This window comes from Peromyscus leucopus, chromosome 1 (genome assembly GCF_004664715.2).
Source record: "Peromyscus leucopus breed LL Stock chromosome 1, UCI_PerLeu_2.1, whole genome shotgun sequence".
NCBI lineage: Eukaryota > Metazoa > Chordata > Mammalia > Rodentia > Cricetidae > Peromyscus > Peromyscus leucopus.
This window is the reverse complement of record NC_051063.1, coordinates 79,025,888-79,046,618: the sequence shown is the minus strand read 5'-3', so window position 1 is coordinate 79,046,618 and position 20,731 is coordinate 79,025,888. Positions and strand designations below refer to the sequence as shown.

The following is a 20,731-nucleotide window of genomic DNA, read 5'->3' as shown; positions in this document are numbered from 1 at the left end:
GACAGTAATTATTGTTTTGCTCTAATCACCATTCTGTATTTAAACAGCCCAAACTGTCTCAAAATGTTTTGTTTTTTAACATTTGGTGTGGGGTCTGATCACAGCTAACATTGAGTCAGCTGAGGCAGGAGGCCTGGTGGCATTAAGCAAAATACTTGGTGGCTGGGGCTGACCATCAGCATAAGGCTGCGGTGGTGACACTCAGAGGCTAGGCCTAGGCCAAGCTTTCCGAGTAGGGCAGGTACAAACTCAAGATGGCAGCTGAGGCCCCATGCTCTTAGACAAGATCAGAGGGGGCGTGGCAGGGCAGCAGTGTGGCAGGACAGCTGCGTGGCGGGGCAGCTCAGTGGCAGGACAGCTGTGTGGCGGGGCAGCTGCGTGGCGGGACAGCAGTGTGACAGGGCAGCTGCGTGGAAGGACAGCTGTGTGGCAGGACAGCTCAGTGGCAGGGCAGCTCAGTGGCAGGGCAGCTGTGTGGCAGGACAGCAGTGTGGCAGGGCAGCAGTGTAGCAGGACAGCAGTGTGGCAGGACAGCTGTGTGGCAGGGCAGCTCAGTGGCAGGACAGCTGTGTGGCAGGACAGCAGTGTGGCAGGGCAGCTCAGTGGCAGGACAGCTCAGTGGCAGGACAGCAGTGTGGCAGGGCAGCTGTGTGGCAGGGCAGCTCAGTGGCAGGACAGCTGTGTGGCAGGACAGCAGTGTGGCAGGGCAGCTCAGTGGCAGGACAGCTCAGTGGCAGGACAGCTGTGTGGCAGGGCAGCTGTGTGGCAGGGCAGCTCAGTGGCAGGACAGCAGTGTGGCGGGGCAGCTGTGTGGCAGGACAGCAGTGTGGCAGGACAGCTGTGTGGCAGGGCAGCTCAGTGGCAGGACAGCTGTGTGGCAGGACAGCAGTGTGGCAGGGCAGCTCAGTGGCAGGACAGCTCAGTGGCAGGACAGCTGTGTGGCAGGACAGCAGTGTGGCAGGGCAGCTCAGTGGCAGGACAGAAGTGTGGCAGGGCAGCTCAGTGGCAGGACAGAAGTGTGGCAGGGCAGCTCAGTGGCAGGGTAGCTCGGTGGTAGGGCAAATCAGTCTGAGTCTGTGGATAGTGAGTGGATAGGAGCAGGGCTATAATGTCAGCCGACTGTTTTCTCAGGAAAGCTTAGAGATGACCACTTGCCCAGCTGGCTGCTCATGGGGCTAGATCCACTGTCCATATAAAGAGAGGATGGAGGAGGGGGAGCCAAGGGTCACTCCAGCAGGGAGACACCAGGAAGATGGAAAGGTACCCATGAAAGGTCCTTCTCTGAGTTCAGGGCAGTCCCATGCTATGGCATTACTCTTTAGTTCCTGGAGCTGTTACTGAGCCTGCCTGCCCGCCTGGTTGCTTTCTTTCCCACCCCTCTTTGCCTGAGTGTCTGTACCCCGGTTCAGCCTGCCCTGAGCCAGGCCTGCCTGCCCACCAACCACAGCATCTTGACCTCTCTTCCAGTGTCTGGCTCTCCCATCCTGTCCTGCCCCAGTCCTTTTGTCCCTCTGTGATCACCTGAGCTGTGGCCACCTCAACTGCAGTCCTACCATTTATTTCCCAAGCTTTCCTCCTTTTCCTCACTTCCTTCCTCTTCTATCTGCTACCCCACTGCCTCCGTCTCTCTTGAGAAAAGTGAGTGTCCTCATGACAAAGATGTGTTGCTTTGGTCATCCTCCCTGAGGGACACGTGAAAGAGCGTTGAGTCCCCTCCTCAATAGAGCCAGAGCTATGGCGGCTAATGCGCAGGAGCTTGAAGGAAGGAGCAAATGTAGGCCTCAGGACAGAGGCCCACATCCTGGTGGGCACAGGGTACACAGATGATTAACAGAGGGGCAGGAAGCCAAGTAGCAAGTCTGAGAGCCCAGAGCAAAGCCCTCAACAACTGGCATCAAGAGGAGAGACGACGTCAGAAGGGCTAGAGACTTCCTGGAGGAGGCTGTGCAGAGCCTGTCCTGAGACCGGATAGGCCACTCTGGATACAGCAGCTTGCTCTCCAGAGTCTCCAAAGTCTGGTAGAACAAAGTGAATGCAGCAATATAGGAAGCAGACCCCACACCCCCTCCAAGTGTCCCAGAGCCTCTAGTTGCTTCCTCTTCTAGAACATTCTTTGGGTGCAGATAGGGAGGAGACTGGCTCACATTCTCTGTGCAGTGGGTCTGGTGTATGGATACCTCCAGCCTGGCACAAATGAAGTCCACTGTGGCTAAGTGGCCACCCAAGGCACAGTTTGCTTTCCCAGACCTGCCTTGATGTTTAGACTCAGCCAGTTCTGTATTCAAATGCTTTGCTGGATAGGCTGGCCATGCTGAAGTTGGTAGTCACCTCTGGGAACAGTGACTTTAGAGCCCTGCACCCCTCAGCTCTGCCTCAGGGAAACCACATGACCACTCTCCCTTGCTGAGTAGTAAGTATATTCATTAGAAGGGGTGGGGCAGTTATCCAGCCAGGCTAAGGAGGAGAGTGGCCTTGGCAAGCTAATTCAGTTATCTAGGCTGCAATGATACGTATAATGTGTTAAATGTGAATTATCATCTCACCGTGTCTGGTTCTTAAGAACTAGAGAGAAAAACCGTAAGGGAAAATGAGCGCTGGGAATGGGATTATGTAGCAGTCATGGGACTTCAGAGTGTCACTTGAGAAAGCATCACTACAAGTACCACCACATCTCTCATTAAACAAAGAAGGGAAGCAGGAGAGTGTACTTACACACAAGTGCACACTCACAAATGGTTATAGGTGAGTCATTTGGAAGGATGGGATTTCTGAATGCACTGGATTCTGGGGTAAAGAAGGAAGAGCCTCAACTGAAGCCCTGGTAACTGGACATGGGGCAGAGCCAAGTCTTCCAGCAGGAAAAGATTTTCCCCAGATCTATAAAGGCATCCTTTTTCTAGAGCTTTGCTGAGGGGATGCTGAGGGGTACCTACCTGCAAGCCCCCAGCCCCAAGGCTCTGTGGTGCAGTTGTGGACCTCCATCCAGCTTCCTAGTACAATCCTTGAGGTCTGATGATGTTTATATGGCCACCTACATAGCAACAGCCTTGCCTACCTGCAGGTTCCCATCCCAGAATTCAACCAGCAGTATAAAAAATATTCAGGAAAAAAATCTCTATCGAATATATCTTTTTTCTTATTCTTCCCTAAACAATGTAGCATAACAATTTCCATAACATTTACATTGCATTAGGCTTTATAAGTCATTTAGAGATGGTTTGAAGGAAGCAGGAGAGTGTACATAGGTTATATGCAAATTTGTGATGTTTTATACACAGGACTGCAGCATGAGACAATGCTGGTATCCACGGGGACCCTGCAGTAAATCCCCCACAGATGCTGAGTGGTGGTTGTAGGTAGAACAAAGTCTGGAAGGATGTGTGTGCACACGCACACCCACTGCAAGGTTCCAGGACCATTACCTCTAGGGAGCAGGAGATGGTATGTGGGGACTTAATTAAGAAAGTGGGGGCCCAGAGTTCTACCCACACGGGTAGTTCAGTCTGTGCTGGCGATAGCCAGAACTGAGTTCTACCTAGACATACAGAGAGGAGGGAGAGTTCTGATGCCTTCATATGGGGTGTCTGGGACTGTGGGACAGTGCAGACTTTTGTTTCTGTTTCCTACCCAGATATCCCACACCAAACCTGCCCACAGGCACAGTAGTTTTTGCTGGAAACATCAGAGATGCAAGCTGCAGGCCAGGCAGGGCCCTCCCTCCCCAATGGCCACAACCAGCTCTTGAACACCCCCGCCTTCCCCAGAGCTCACTGTTTCCTTACCTCCCTTATGTCCCTTACGTGCCTTCCTCTGCCACAGTCATAATTCTTGAGGGCTCGACATCTATGGCCAGTGGGGCTCTCAACTGCTTGTGTAAGACATGTTTTGGGGGCCAGACATCCCATTAGAAAAGCTAGGTTGCCTGTCCACCACTGTCTGGATGGGAAGCCCATCTGTACTCCACCACCTCTTTAAATGACTGTTTCTGTCTCCCAGATGTTTCCATGGTGGTAATTTTCAGAACTGCCCGTTGAAAGCTGCCAGTGCCATCCTCCTCCACGAGCTGTGTTCTGATTAATTCACAGCACACGCTTGCTCTGTGCCTCCTCTAAACAGAGCGCACATCCATATAAACATGTAAAAGCACACTTTGAACATCGACTTTTCTGACAGCCAGCAAATAGTAGCCTGCCATCCTGCAATTGGATGATTGAAGCTGAGTTCCTGTGGTGGGATACGGGTTTGATGGCTCTCCTTCTGCATTGCTCTGCAACCCTGTCCATGGTGATCTAGGAATTTAGTTAGAGCACGCAGATTTAGTTTACAGGGAGGCCGAGGCATGGAGAATGAGGGCTCTGGGGCCTCAGAATCCATACTTGGTCAAACACAGATCAGAAGCCAAAGATCAGAAGCCAAGGGCAGGAGTGGCCTGGGAGGAAAAGCCACAAGCTGCCATCGTTCTTGTTCTTTGGTCTTAGGAGAATGTCCAGATTAGTCATGTGTCAGTTCCCTCATGACGGCTGTGATCCTACCATGTGCTGTATCCTCAGGCAATTGTGGAGGACTTCTGCTGTCTTGGCAGTTCACTTTGGTTAGGAGAGATAAATTAGCAGCCAAGCAGGCATGGAGGTGAAGGCTTGCAATCCCAGCACTTGAATGCTATATCTCAATTCTGGGACCCTATCTGCAGTGAAATAGCCCCCTTAGTCAGCTCTGGTGGAGCATACCTTTAATCCCTCACTGGGGAGGCAGAGGCAGACAGATCTCTATAAGCTTGAGACTGGCCTGGTCTACATCGTGAATACATCAATAGTGGCCTAGGCTACATAGGGAGACTCTCTCTCCAAACAAATAAAACAAAACAAAAACCTTGCCCTAACCCTCCAGAAATGCTGATGAGAGAGACCATTTCAGAGACTGAGGAACTCGAGAGCATCAGGATGTAGAGGGGAATGGGTGGAGTGCTCTTTAGAGCCTGGTGTTAGGGAGTCTCTGAAGGCAAGAAGGAAGTGTGCTGTGGCATCAAGGAGCAGTATATGGAGGCCGGCAAACCGGGACCTGGGACTATTATGTTTAGTTGGGTTGACAGCATGGAGTCACTGGATGGTTTAGGCAGGAGGCTGCTGAGCTCTGACTGAAGTTGTTTTTAAGCGAGTCTGGCTGCTATGTGGGAAATGAAGTGTGTGTGCAGGGTGACAGTGCAGAGCAGGCACAGAGAGACCAATTAGTTGATCTGGTGTCTCTGGAGAGATGGCAGTGGTCTACACTGGGGCAGCAGTGTCTGTGGAAGATGAAGTCAGATTGGAGAGGAGAGAAGGAAGGCACTCCTGACAGGCTGGACGTGGCGGGGCCGGGGACAGGGTCATCAGAGGGACTGCCTAGGATTTGGGAAGCTGACTGAGCAGGGGAGAGGTTCAGCTTGGGGGACATGATGGAGAACTCTGTTGGGAACTGTGACTCCAGCACCTAGAAGCCAGGGCAGACAGAACCCATGTTCAAGGCTAGCCTAGGCTACATGCCTAAGTGTTTTGTTTGTCTGTTATTGATTTTCTTTTTTAAGTATTTGATGGATCTGAGGCACATAAAGGTTGAGATTCCCAAGAGGAGAGGGGTAGGAGAGGCATCCATCCCTTAGGGGCCAATCGAGAGGTCAGGACCAGAGAGTCAGGAAATGGGCATCCTCGAACCAGAGAGACATTGAGAACCTTGGGCCATAGTGAGTACAAGACACTCAGAAAGCTAGCCTTGGACCTAGGGCAGCCTAGTCACTGAGGCCCAGCTGAGCTGGTGGGGATTGCAGGAGTGGAGATAAGCCAAGGAGGCTGGGCAGAGGAGTAGCCAGTTAGGCAGAAGCCAAGTAACACAGGCACATCATCACTGGAAGCCCAGCCATGGACATCATGAAGGAGGAGGAGGAGCTGCCTATTCGTCCTGCTTGAGCCAACCATGACAGGGGGGTGAGAGATCCCGTGACTTTGGACATGGGCCAGCCCTGTAAACCACTGTCATAGCTGAGGGAAGGGCTCTGCTGTGATCACCCAGACAGCAGAGGTAAGCCAATGTTCTGGCTGTGGGTGCCTTGGCACAGTGGATTCTACACTGAGTTGGGAGAGGAACCTGATGGAAATGACAGTGACTGATTTCACTGTAGAGGTAATAGCAACTTGTGGGGCGCCTCTGTAGATAGAATACTCAGGAATCAAAGGAAGAAAAACACAGGCTCTCATACTCCGGCTGCATCTCAGTTAGGCTAAGTGAGAGAAGCCAGATGCAAAGGGTGCACGTTGTAAGCTCTATGTCAAAATTCTAGAAAATGTGAGTGTCAGTTTATAAAAAGGGGGCTGTTGAGGTGTCTCACAGGATGAAAACACTTGCTATCAAGCCTGCTGACTTGAGTTCCATTCCTAGATACACATAGTGGAAGGAGAGAACTGTCTCCCCCAAGTTGTCCTTGGACAACGCATGCGCGCGCGCGTGCGCGCGCGCGCACACACACACACACACACACAAATGTAAAAATCTGTAGTGATGAGAGAAGGTGGGTGGTTGTCTGGGGAAGGAGAGGGATTTCAAAGTGTGAAGAGGACCTCGGGGTGATGAGCACATCCTAAGTGTGGAGATTGTTTCAGGGAGATGTACATGTTAAGACTTACCGAGTAGTGTGAAGAAGTATTAACTGTTTGATGTATGCATTATATCCCTTGATGGAAGAGTTCCACCACAGAGACGGGGGCTGTAACCAGTAGCCGGGGAGGGTGATCTTATTTTAAGCATGAACAGATAAGCATCAGATACATACATGACATAAGGCCATGTGTTTGGGTTATGAGGAAGCAGGGACCTTTCTTTGAAGGTCACTATATGTCATGTTGTCCTGCATTCTCCACTTCCTTGTGCTATGGAAACATCTAGAAAATTTGGTCATAGGGCAAAGATTCCCTCAAAACTGCCATTATCAAGGCTGTGGCCTTGGTACCTGTTCCACGTCCCCTGGGTCTTTCCCTGACTGCAGCTGCAGCTGCAGTGAGTAGATCCCTGGCATGCTGGCATTGCTGCATCTGAGCTGCTTGCTGGGCTGTCTGCTGAGCAAACATGCCCGGCTTGTGATGTGTGAGAGCATTGTTGCCCCAGGGGCCACATTCAGCAAGCAGTGCACAAATGGACTACTTCTGTCTTTGGGGGGCATTTCCATGGTACGTGCCATGGACTCATTGAAGAGTCCCAGCAGGACGGAACCCCAGCTGCCCCCAGCAGTGAAGGGCTCAGGCACCTGGGGGCTTCTTCCTACCCTGTGTTACTTTCCCCACTTCCTGTCTACAGCCAGTCCTTGTCGTGGGCTCTGCTTTCAAGACACTCAATATGAGACACTCCAGGAGTCCCGGGAGCCTGCATTTAACATGCACAACAGGTCTCCTTGATGCAGAAGCCTCAGAAACCACACTTCATTTTAGTTTCCTGAAAATACACATTTATTTTGTGTGTGAGTATGTGGGTGTGTGGGTTTTTCATTTTGGTTTTTTGTTTTGTTTTGTTTTGTGTTTGTTTGTTTGTTTTTGAGACAGAGTCTCCCTTTGTAGCGCATGCTGGCCTCAAACTCACTATGTCCTGGGGCCCTGAAAGTGCTAGGATGACAGGCAAATACCCCTACACCCAGCTGGAGCCAATCTTTAAAGAATGCTGCTACCGGCTGTGAAAAGCCGGAAAGGGTGTCGCAGGGGAGTGGTGGGGCATCTTTGCTCCTGTAGGAGATGAACTCTGGTGGCAAGTGAACCAGGTTGAAGCAGCAAGAGACCAGGAAGCCACGAGACCAATTAGTGGGCCATTACCAGTGTCCTGACAGGAGTGATGAAAGCCAAGACAGCAGTGAGGCTGCCTCTTTGAGAAAGGGCTTTGATTCCCAGAGTGTGGACGCTTTGCGGAGAGAGGAAGGGGGAGTCCGTTTCACAGCTGCTGGCTCAGCTCTCGAGTGCTCACATTTCTAGCATTACATTTCTGTTTGGGGGCATCCTCACTTCCACAGTTTGACACATCAGTCTGATGACACACGTTTTCCTTTGTTCCGTTTTGTGCATTCAGGATCTTGATATTGGTGCCAAGAACGTGAAACTCTATGTCAACAAAAGCCTCATCTTTGATGGCGTGTTAGACAAAGGAGGAGGCAAAGCCCCTTTTGATTGTACCATCCCTGTTGACCTTCAGAGCGAGAAGAAGGAGAGCCCAGAGAAGGCCCTGAGTGCTGGCCGGGAAGAAAGCAAAGGTGCCCTTCGGATGGCTGGCATAAATGGGGTCGAGGAGCTTGGGCACAGCTCCTCACAGCCAGCTGAAGCCTTGGTGGATATGACAGTTTCCTCACAAGGAGATTTCCTTGGTGAAAGGGTGAATTCTACTCATTGCCCAAAGGACAGTTTGTCCAAGTTACAGGAAGATGTCAGAGTGTTGGCAGCCCCTGCCTCAATGGGTGATGGGCCTAGTGTTCCTTCTTCTTCCTCTCTTGGGAAATATCCTCCTCTGGAAGAGGAGCCCTCTTTGCTCCAACAGCTGGAAAACCTCAAAAGCAAGAGAATCCCTGAACCTGCTGGGAAAACTCCACACTGGTTACAGCCTTCTCTAGCAGAGGTGGGCAAGAAACAGGCAGGCAGGAAGCCCAAACCCCCGTGGCTCAGTCCGGAAAAGGATCTGGAACAGAAGAGTAGGCTTCCATTGGATGATGTCATTGGTGATGATCTTGGAGAGGTGGAGGCCAGGGAAAAAGGCCCTCGACGTGAGCAAGGGAGGACTAACAGCTGGAGTGTCATCACTGAAGAGAGACCCCAGAGGGTATCCTCCAAAGCCTGTGGTAACGACTTAGACATCTTTAGCCAGCCTCCCACCAGGGATCGCCCTGCTAGTGGGAGGAGGGCCCTGAAGAAGGATGCCAGCGGTAGCCATGGTGATGACCAGCCAGCCAGCAAAGGTAAGCCTCGAGAAGCTTCAATTGGCATGAAGCCATTTGTTTCCCTGGACCCTGGTTTCCTTATCTATAAAGCAAGGGGGCTTTTCTCAAGTAGGAGTCACATCTCCACTGTCTCAGCCGGAGGGGTGGTACAAATGAGGGACAGCTGGGCACTCTGCGTGTGAAACTCCTGGATGTGATTGTCACTGGCACCAGCATCTATCTGTCCCGTGGCCCATTTTTGTTGCCATGCATGGTTTTTCCAACCTGGACTTCATTCTTCACCTTTGATAAAGACATTTTCCCTAGTAACTTACCTGACTCTGTTAGAAGACAACCCCAGGATGATGCTGAACACAGCAGGCACTAGCCTGGGTATAGGAGGAACTTGTGGACATTGTAGGGTGGTAGCCAGAGGGTCCAAGGCCATTGGGAGGAGGCAGCCACCCCTCCACAGTCTTGTTGCTGGCCTTCAGGAATGCGTGGTTAGTATGCCAGTCTCCTTTTGTCAGTACAAACTAGAGTAGATAAAGCCTTGCTTTATAGGGTTAACAACTGATGGTGATTATTTTGAAACCACTAGGGGTGTGTGTGTGTGTGTGTGTGTGTGTGTGTGTGTGTGTGTGTGTGAAGAAATCATGGGGTTTCATGGCTCAAGCCTATAATCCCAGCTACTTCAGAGGCTAAGGCAGGAGAGTTACAAGTCCAAGGCCTACCTAGGCTATAGAGTGAGTTCAAGGCCAGCCTGGTCAACTCAGTGATACTTTGTCTCAAAACAAAGAGGTAGAAGGGCTGGACTGTAGCTCAGTGATGCAGGGCCCCAGGCTCATCCCCAGGATTGAAAATAAAACAGAAGGCAGAGTTCAGTTGAAACCATCATAGTCTTTGCGGTGGGTTATCTATAAGGACATTCTGAATGTATAATGGGGTTCAGGGTGTGCTCTGCATGACCATCCTGAGTAAGGAGGGGACTATGGGGGCATTCTGTATCCATCTGTATAAGAGGGCACCAGAGTGACCGTCCCTGTGTTGTGGAGTACCTTATAGTGAAGTCATCTGCATAAATCTGGCTGTTCGCCTCTCTCTGCTGAGCCTCAGTGTCCTGTCTATGAGACAGGGTTGGCACGCCTCTGTTGGAGATGTGAGGAACAAACAAGACAGTGGCTTCAGTGAAGCAACAGGGCCTGGCACCTGGGGAGTGTTCAGCGAGCAGTGAGTGAGACATCAGCTTGTGTCACGTACCACCTCACAGACCTACTGAGCCACTGAGGTGTTAACTGCTTCCACCCTGTTCCCACAAAGCCTCTACCGAGCATCCCTTTCCTCATCTGTGACGGATTTGAGCTGCACCACAGAGATTCTAGATGGTTACTTGAGATTTGTGGGCTGTGTTTGGCAGGTACCTGGCAGAGAAGCATGCCCAGCAGATGGTCCCTGCTTCTGTCCCCTTCCCCAGCCTGTCACCTGTTCTCTGATTCTGCCTCTTGTTGGTGTAGCCGCAGGGATCCCTGCTTGTCCTTGGTGAATCATCTCTGTTCACTGTGACAGTGTCTGCTTGGACCCTCATGTGTCACGTCAGACTCTGAGGGCTAACTCACCTAACCACTGACTGCCCTCTGCATCTTTGCTGATGCCCACCTCGCATTTAGACTCAGGAATCCTCAGAGGGGCATGGTGGGACTAAGCCTGGATCCTCTCCACCCAGGGCACTGAGGCAGGAGTATCACCAGCTCTGACTGGCCCCTGCTACATAGAAAGACCCTGCCTCAAGAAACACATTAAAATGGTCAGAGGTGTGTGGGGGGCGGTAAGTAAAGTACTTGAGGATCTGAGTTGGATCCCCAAAACCCACCTAATTCCAGCTCTGAGGAGGCAGAGACAGTAGGATCCCTTGCTAGCCAGCCAGTCTAGCCAAATAATGATATCCAGGCTAGTGAGAGACTTGTCTCAATGCAGGTCCATCCTGAAGATGACCAAGTGTTGCCCTCTGGCTTCCACAGACATGTGGATCTATGTATCCATGCACACACATACACACACACTGAAGGAAACAACATAGACAGAAAGAGAAGCCTTCTGAGTATGAAAGCCTGGCTCAAGTGACATGCCGTGGGGCAGGACAGTGGTGACAAGCAGCTGCAGGGCCTGGGTCCCTGTGTGCTTGCTCTTTGCCAAGGTCTGGTCCAACCTTAATGATTCTGAACCCTCTTGACAGCCCCATCTTACAGATAAAAAAGTGAAGTTTCAGTACCTTTCCCGGGTTTTCCTTCCCCACAGCCAGTGGGGCTAGTATAGAATCTGAACTCTAGTGGTTCAGCCCTACCATCCGTGCTTGGAGCCAGTACTCCTGGGGCTGATTAGCATGGCTGCCAGCGCTCACTGAATGGTCAGCCAGGCTCTAAGCAGACGAGGAGCTGCAGGGAGTTCTTGGTGACAGGCAACCGTCCAACTGTCCAACTTCAGAGGCCTCGATCTCACTTTAGTTTCTTGCCAGACATTTCCCTGCTTGGCTCAGTGACACATTAAGAATCGAGCCCTTGAGATTTAATGCTTGTTAGCTGGTTTTGCTAACGAGGAAAGTTGTCTAGAAATCGTGTTATTACCCATCACCCAATGCCAAAGCCCATGTCTGGGCCTCAAAGAAGCATGCTGGCTGAGTCCACCAGAATGCTAGTGGGGTGAGTAAGCTCACATGGCTTCAGGGCTCTGTCCTTACCATGGGGACTCCACCACTGTGTCTTCAGTGTGGCTCAGCAGGGAACCAGATTTTACTATACCACCATCTGCATTCTGGAAGTGTGGTTCCTTGGCCACCAATAGATGGGGTCTCATCAGCCTTTACTGTGAGCAGTGAAGAGGAGTAGGAGAACCCAGGGCACTCTAACACCAAAGGCTAACAGCATCCTCTCCCTGTCCCCTCGGCTCTCCTCACAAGTCCACCAGGCCTCCATTTCCTCACTAGTTTGTTCCCAGGCAGCCAAAGGCCTCTCAGACCCGAGTGACTGAGTGCTGGCTCTGGTCCCTACAGCCAGTTCCAGAGTCCTAGGGGGCCTGATTGGTGGACTTGGGTCAGGTGGCCAGCCCTTGCCCAATCAGCAGTAGCTGAAGCAGGTTCACTGGAAGAAAGGCAGCTCTTGTATTTGCCCTGTCCATTCTTGTTTCTTGTGTTAGTAACCACTGATGCAGATGTGAGGGCAGTTTATAAATGCCTAGTTCATAGCTGACTACACACAGGAGGAGTCTTCGGCATCTTGGATCCTGTCATGTCATCATCAGGGGTCCTTTTTGATGCATAGACTGCAGATGGATGCCATTGCTTTCAGCTGCCCATCTGGGTTTAGGATTGGGCCTGGGGACGTGGCTTAAAGAGACAGTGTTTGTTTAATGTGTGCAAAGGCTGTGGGTTTCATCATTAGTACCACAAAAAAGAAAAAAAGAAACTTCTTGTCTAGCAGATTTAGAATAGGATTGTCAGCAGTGACAGGCCAAGCCTTAGCTTAGTCCCAAGCAGTAGACAGAGCATGTTCCCAGCAGACAGACAGACACAGGGAGACACATGGATGTCCAGCTGTCATCACACCCGAGAGGGCCAGGAGAAAGTCTACACCTCTCCTTTTAGAACCGAGTATGAGACTCAGAGTGGAGTCTGGAAGAAGGACTCAGAAGGAATGCCAAGTCCCTGCTCCCTGGCAGAGGCACACCAGCCAAGTTCCTGATGTGTGGAGCTTAGTGTCTCCTGGCGTGCTCGCGGGCCAACCCCGCCATTGCTTCAGTCAGAGGAATTCAGATCTCAGAGACCCAAGTGATGACAGCCCATGCTAGAGCTCCTTCTGCCACTTGTCACACCAGCCCCGGAGGAGAGAAGGTGGGACTTCTGGGCTCTTTAGTGGAGGCAGATAGGAAGAAGGGACAGGGCATGCATGGGAGAACCCACAGGTGACAGCCTCCAGAATGATGGGGGGGGGCAAGAAGCTGGTGTCGACAGGCTTCCTGTCCCAGCAAACACTTCTTAGGTATTTCTAGCAGCTCTTGCTGTCTGTGTGTGGTACTAGGGCACAGCAGGGAGCAAGGATGAGGTGGCAGGGGCCACTGGAAGGCAGTGACCATCTGGAGGAAGAGCTCTCCCAGCAGAGGGCACAGAAGGGCAAAGCCCCGCTGAAGAAGACTCCTGATGCGTCCTTGGACAGACATCTGGTGGGTCAGAGCAGAATGGCAGTGGTGCCGAGGGAGGCAGAGGTTGTAGAACTAAGAAAAGCCACGTCATAGCCCTGTAGACAGTGAGCAGGGTCGTTTTCACTCTTGGTGTAAGAAATGATCATGACAGTGAGAGTGATATGTGACAAACCACTGTAGGCTCTTGGCTTAGGGTGTTGAAGTGACCAGACCATGTAGAGACGGCATAAGGTGCGAGGAATACATAGGAAGTGTGCGCTGCGACAGGAAGCCTGTTGACACCGGCTTCTTGCTTTCAGCCCCCCGTGTCAGTCTGGAGGCTGTCACCTGTGGGTTCTCTTGTGCCTGCCCTGTCCCCTTCTTCCTGTCTGCCACCAGCAAGGAACTCAGTGGTCTGGTGACTGGGATTGAGGGACCCTGCAGAAGTGGCTGTAAGGGGGTCCGGGAGACCCACGGAGGCTGAGAGGTGGTGGCTGGGTTAGCACAGCGCCAGATGGAACCAAAGATCAGGTCTCAGCTACTCCTGGACTTTGAACAAGAGGGTGGCACTACTGTGATAAGAAGCTGTGGGTAGGCTGGGTGTTGTGGGCATACCTGTGCTCCTGAAATTCTGGAGACTGGGGTAGGAAGACCACAAGTTAGAGGCCAGCCTGAGCTATGTAGTGAGACCCCCATCTCAAAAAAAGGAAGAAAGGGAGAAAGAAAGATAGATAGAAGGAAAGGAAGAGAGAGAGGAGGGGGAAGGAAGGAAGGAAGGAAGGAAGGAAGGAAGGAAGGAAGGAAGGAAGGAAGGAAGGAAGGAAGGAAGGAAGGAAGGAAAAGAAAAGCTAGCTACCTCTCTGGGCCAGGGAGATAGAAAGCTGCAATGGTATGTCTCCTAAACCACTGGGAGAGAGACTGTCAAATTCAAGAGCTTTATCTGGGATGTCATGCATAAAGTAAAGACTGACAGAAGACTGAGAAGTCGCTGTCTCTTGTGGAAAGTCACGTCAGTGGGGAGTTCTGAGAACCATAGGTGTCTTAGGCATCCAAAGTACAAAAGCCACCAGGGAGGGGTCTGCTCTTGGGAACAGGTGGATGCAGGAACTCAGATAAGGCCATTGGGGTTTCTCTGTATCTTTTGGCTCCTGCTCCCAAGTTGGCAACATTTTTAGGCAGGTTGCCCACTGTGTAGTCAAATGGGCCCTCACAATTCTGCCCTGTATCCCATCAGTCTGGCTCAGGCAGGGGAATGAGAGTTCCCTTAGCTTTAGTGTGGAGGTCCTACAAGTGGGATGATCTCCAGAAAGCTGAGGCTTCTTCCCCAAAGAAGGAAGGCTGCGTTTGGGGTGGGGTTGAGAGGCTGCTATTACCAGGAAACAGGGTGTCTGCACAGGAAAGGGGAGGACAGGCATGATGGGGGTAAGCCACGGGACCTGGTACCCTCCCTTTTCTAGGCAGCAGAGATTTATGCGTGTCTGCAGGCAGAGCGAGCAGCAGGAAGCACTGGAGGAAGCGATGTTGGAAGATTCTAGAGAGAGGAGATAATTGATGGTACCAAGCCCCCAGAAAGCAGGCAGGAAGTGGAGTGCAGGCACTGCCCAGTATGAAAGCAACATAGAAAGGCAGTGCTGTGTGTCACTGTATTCAGAATGACACCTTTGGGCCGTAATTGGCTGTGCTTGGCTGCCAGGATGGGCCACTACAGTGTTCACACTGGGCTCGTAGATTCTGAGAGGTGGCTTCAGAGCATCCCTTGGAGGACTGCTTTGTGTCCTCATGCTCAGGACTCAGGCTTTGTCCCATGCGTGGGAGAAAACAACTGCCTTACCCTTTAATACACTTGGCGAAGGTAACTGCCTTGAACTTGTGATCCTTCTGCCTCCAGACAAGTGTTGGGCTATGCAGATGTAACATTTATTCTTGAACATTCTTCCTGCTGTTAAATAATGCCTTGTAGTGCTGTCAGAGTCACATGACTGGGCCAGCCTCCATTGCAGCCCACACTGTGACCAGCTCAGACCCTGTGGGCCATGATGTGTCCCTGGCTAGGTGAGTTTCAAAGCAGGATAACTTCTAGTAGTTTCCAACACTAAAACAACCTTCCTGGGTCCCTTCCTGTCATCATGGTACCCGAGGCAGACAACTTTCAAGGAGAATGGATTTATTGTGGCTCACAGTTTCAGAGGCTCCAGGCCTGAACTATTTGGCCATGTCGCTTTGCGCCTGCAGTGAGGCAGCCCATGGTGGTGGCAGCATGTGGTGATGGAGCTGCTCACCTCATGGTAGCTGGAAAGCAAAGAAAGGAAGAACATAGACTAACATCCCAGAGTCCCCTTCAGGTACATGGCCCTGCCTCCTACAGGCCCCACCCCCTCCCAGTCGTGCCACAGTCTGGAGGACAAGCCTACAACATACCAGCCTTCAAGATTAGAACATTCAAGGTTCTAACTGTAGCCCTTCTCCTGATTTGTATAATAGTTGTACTCCTAGAAAGTTCAAAGCCTATTAAAAATACTTCTTGTCTTTTTCTGAAATGAGAGTCTAGCCTCCAAGGCCAACACTGAAGACCATGTGTGACAGAAAGCCATGCTTCACCCAGACCACTCTGGAAGCCTTGACCCACAGATGTCACAAGGGCGGGCCTCTCAGGCCATGCCAGCCAAGGCAGCTAAGAGCCACTGCATGAGGCAGTTTCCAGGGTATGGCACTAACAAGTCCTAGCCCCTCCTTGTTCTCTCTTTCAGAAGACACCCAGGCCACCGGGACACTGCCTTGGTTGCAGTGGTATGGTGAGAAGGAACACGCACTGCATGCATCATGGGACTCCCTCACTGCCTTTGACCGTGCCCACCGGGGCCGCATCTCTGCCCTGGAGCCACAGGGGGACATCCTAGATGAGTTCCTGAAGCAGCAGAGGAGCAGTCGGTATGAGGAACCCCCAGCCCCTTGCAGAAAGGAGGAGCCGGAGCCCTCCATAGAGACAGATGGTGACAGTGACTTTAAAATCCCAGTCCTCCCTTATGGACAGCACTTGGTCATTGACATCAAGTCTACATGGGGAGACAGACACTACGTTGGCCTTAATGGCATAGAGATATTCAGCTCCACAGGGGAGCCAGTACAGATCTCCAGCATTACAGCGGATCCCCCTGACATCAATATTTTACCAGCTTACGGGAAAGACCCACGTGTAGTTTCCAACCTCATCGATGGGGTGAACAGGACCCAGGATGACATGCATGTCTGGCTGGCCCCCTTCACACCAGGCATGACCCACTCCATCTCCATCGAGTTCACACACCCTTGCCAAGTTGCCCTGATTAGGATTTGGAATTACAATAAGTCTCGAATACACTCCTTCCGTGGTGTGAAGGACATCACCATGCTGTTGGATATGCAGTGCATCTTTGAAGGAGAAATTGCCAAAGCCTCAGGAACCCTCATGGGAGGTACAGTATATCTGTGGGGATATTCTAGAAGTCCTTGTTTGCTGCTCACTGAAATATTGAGGGGAATCCCATGAGCTAGCCCAGGATAGATAAAGTCCTCTTCACAGACATGGTGCACCCCTCACCTCCTCCAGCATGGGTGGGCCAGAGCTGGGCTCCTAACACTAAGTGTCTGTCCAGGGACCAGGATCCTAAACTGGAGAAGGGGCTTTTCTGCAAGTCGGAGTCATGAATTGTAGCATCTTTCTTGCCTTAAGTCAGAGGGGTAGGGTGTTTAGGGAGCCCATGGGCCAGCCAGTCCCTAGAGCCCAACTCCCATGTTTGGGAGCAGAATACCCATACCTTCTAGGGGAGGTGCTTTATAAAAGGGCCTACCGGAAGCCAGGCAGTGTATAGCTGTAGTCCCGGCACTAGGGCTATGCATGGATGATAAAATCACCCTGAGACTACCCACTACCGCATACACACTGTTTGAAATCCCACTTCTCCAAAGGCTCCAGCCCGTGTAGGCTGTAGACTGAGTTCATGGGCAGTCTGGGTCTCTTAGCAAGGCTGTCTCAAGATTTAAAGCAAGCAGATTCTGTAGCTCTAGGTCAGTCGTGCATGTGCAATCCCTGGGGTCGCATCCCCAGCACTGCAGAAATGGGCTAAAGGGTCTAGGTTGGACATCTAGTGCCTCTCAGCAGGGACTTGTTTGGTGACAGATGACAAGGATTCTCATTCCATCCCAGCAATAGATCATTGTGGCTCTCAGCTTGGTGAAATGTGGGGACTGAGCTGTTGGCTCATACCAGGAACGGTCAGCTGCTTGTGGTCACAGAGTGTTGGGACACCAGAACAAGTTCTGGACGGCAGACCACTGGGGCCTGGGGCCAGCTGAACCTTCTCTCTTCTTGGTGATTTGCCCAGCCCCTGAGCACTTTGGAGACACTATCCTTTTCACCACGGATGAGGACATCCTGGAGGCCATATTCTGCTTGGATGAGACATTTGACCTGGATGCTGAGAGCCTGTGTGGCTTTCAGCCTGAAGAGGCACTAAGGAGGCCTAGCACTGCGGACAGTGAAGGTCAGGACGAGCGGCCTTTCACACAGGCCGGCTTGAATGCCCAGGACCAGGTAGGGTTGGAGTGGGGCTGGAGTGCCCCTAAGTGGATTCCCTTAGTTGTTCAGGGCAAGGTCTCAGCATGCAGCACAGTCTGGCCTTGAACCCATTGTCTTCCTGCCTCAGCTTCCCAAGTTATAGGACAGCTCCTAAGCGGACTGCTGCTCCTAACTCAGCAGGAAGGGAGAGTAAAACAGATAGATATCCTTTACCCTGCTGAGGCTGCGGCCTTGACGATCCTCATTTTTCTATTTCATTTTCTATTCAGTATTTCATGTTTCATTCTCTAATTATCTTTTTTTTTTTTTTTTTTAAACCAAAGTGAAGTAAGGATTCAAATTTTCATCAAAGCCAGGAAATACAGGCTGGATGCTGGGATCAGTGCTGTGTGTGTGTGTGTGTGTGTGTGTGTGTGTGTGTGTGTGTGTGTGTGTGTGTGTGTGTGTAATATAGAGGTTGGCAGCCCTGTGAGGAGATGGGTGTGCTTGAGACGGCTTCTGATCACTCACCATTGTGAGTAGAATAGACATGCCTGCAGGAGGCAGCCTTGCAATTGAAACAATGGCCAAAGCTGAGCCTGTTCATATAGGCCTGGAAGCCAGCCATTCACAGGTCCAAGGCAAGTCAGGTATAGAATGAATTCAAGACTGGCCTGTTCAAGTTAGAGAAACTCTGTCTGAACAAGTGCAAAGAAGGTTGTAGATGTCATTCGTCAGAAAAGTACTTGCCTGGCATGCTTTAGGCCCAGGTTCTACCCCTAGAACCATTATAAACATAAAACAGTGAGCATAATTATGGATGCCTGAGCACATGACCTAACCCAAGCTCACTAGTGATATAGGCTTTGCAAGCCCGGCCCATGATGATCCTTAAGTAGGGACTGTTGTATTCCTGCTGAGGGCATGGATTAAGTGCCTTAACTGAGGGTATATTGTGAAGGTATCAAAGCCAGAATCTGAATGCATAATGCTGAAAAAAAATGGGCAAGAGTGAGCCCATGTCAGGGTCCACTGATGAAAATGGAGAGGTCCCAGGGTCTCAGGGGAGGGTCTTGTAATGTAGAAAAAGAGGTGTGAAAAGGAGATGGGACAAGCAGAAGCCCCAGGAGACAGGCTGGCCCACAGAAGTGTGTGAGGAAAGCAGTGGCTGGCATGAAGACCACCTCCCAGTGCTGTGGGGCCAGGCAGGCATGGGGTAAGAGGGCAGTGAGTGGGGGCCTGAGAAGGGCCTGCAGCTCTGCCCGGAAAGCTCATCACCCACTGCTGCTTGTCCTCTTTGCAAGAGAAGCCAGAAATCTGGGTTTTAAACTATCTCAATTTAAAAGAGGCAATTAATTGAAATGTTCCAAACCTTCCTAAGCATGGCATAGTCTGTCCTCGACCCACGGGTCTCCAGAGAGTTGATCCTAAAGTCTTTTATCTGCCAGTGGTTCCCAAATGTCAAGGCCCAGGGGGACCTGCTAATGGACCTGACCTGCAAGGCCGGACGGGTCACTTGGTCCTAGGGAAGGCAAACATCTTGCTTCCTTTTGCCCTACACCATTCCTGTCTGAAGCACTGAAGGCTTCTTTGCCCAGGAGAATTAGTATTAAATAAAAAGTAATTAATCTTATATGGAGACTTCAAGCAGAGTGCAGCAGCCCACCGTGACCTGTCAGTAGACAGTACTGCTCGTTCTGGTTGCCCATGGGCATCAACTGGGAACTCTAACGATACAGGCTCTGAGCTCACCCCCTTAGATGCCAGTTCTAAACAGCCACGGTGAGGGCCCCACTTGCTATGGTTTAAGGCTCCTTTCTCCCCTTTTCCTCCCTCCCTTCTTTCAACCTCTTTTCTGTCTATCTCCCTCCCCTCCGCTTTCTTCCTCCTCTCTCCCTGTCTCCCTTCCCTCCTCCACCATTCTTCTTCCTCTTCCTTTCCTTGCCCCTCTTCTCCCCACGTCTCTGCCTCTTCCCTATTTCCCTCCCCTTTTCTCCTTCACTGTCCATCCTTCCTGCTCTCTTCCTCCATCTTTTCTCCTCCCTTCTTCCCTCGCTCCCTGACTCCTTGTCTCACTCCTTCCCCGAGTCCCTCCCTCTCCCCATCTTCCTCCTCCCCATCCTCCATCCTTTTCTCCCTTCTCCCTTCCCTTTCACTCAACAAGCATGTGGTCCACGAGAGACAGTGAGAAAGTCTGAATACCCTGGTGTAGCATCCCCCCTCAGCTGCCAGGAAGAGCTGTGGTAGGGATGTCGTCCCAGGCTCTAGACACCCCATACCTCATCATAGTCATAGGAAGACAAGGCATGCAAAAACAGACCCAGGGATTTCCTGGGCACGGAGTGGGCAGTGAATCTGGTAAAGGAACAAATGAGTACCACTAAAACCTCTCTTCTTCTCCCTATTTCTCCCCAACCATCCTGCAGGTACCAGGGCTAGAGCTACAAGCCAGTCCCCCTGTCTCTGAAGTCACCACACCGGAGCCAGGCATCTTCTACGGGCTGTGTGAGTACCTGTCCCAGGTGCCTGGCAGGGGCCCCTTTGCACTTTGCATTAGCAGAGGGCCACTGTGGCATTTTGTACCCAGGCCATCTCTATGCTCCCTGGGGATCTGGATATAGGAGCCTGGTGGCCCCAGGCTGCTACAGCCTCAGAGGTGGAGCTGTTCCGGACCTTCGCAATAGCTCAGCTTTATACAAAGCAAAGCAGTGTGTGTGTGTGTGGGGGGGGGGTGTTTGTGGTGAGGGGTTCACAAGACCCAAAGTCCAGGTTCTCTGGAACCATGACTTTAGGCAGATGATGAAGTGTTGCTAATTTCACACATTGAAACACATGAGGTTGCAGCAGCCAGCATGCCTCCCTGAGTAGATCTCATCCCGACTCCCGGGCCTGTCCTCTTCCTTTCAGACAGTTCCTCTGAGTTCACTCACATCCATGTCAGTCCTTCATTATCTAGGGAAGCTGAAGCCAGGGTCATGGCTGTCTGCGATCCCCCTTCCTCCCCCAGGGCCCTGTTAACAGGCTCTCTGCATGCTCCGACTGCCTGGCTTCCTGCTCTTTCTTGCCCTACTGCTGCTGGGTCACTTGCTTTCAGTTCCTCTCCTAAAGACAAG

The 20,731-nt window shown here is 51.5% G+C and overlaps 1 protein-coding gene across 1 annotated transcript in view; it reads left to right on the top strand.

Moving 5' to 3' along the window:
- The window catches only part of Katnip (katanin interacting protein), a 174,413-nt gene that overhangs the window by 133,709 nt on the left and 19,973 nt on the right, over positions 1–20,731 (top strand). The window contains exons 15-18 of the mRNA XM_028867907.2: positions 8,077–8,953; positions 15,832–16,536; positions 17,446–17,654; positions 20,045–20,123. Coding sequence (XP_028723740.1) covers positions 8,077–8,953; positions 15,832–16,536; positions 17,446–17,654; positions 20,045–20,123 — 1,870 coding nt within the window. The remainder of the gene's footprint in view (positions 1–8,076; positions 8,954–15,831; positions 16,537–17,445; positions 17,655–20,044; positions 20,124–20,731) is intronic.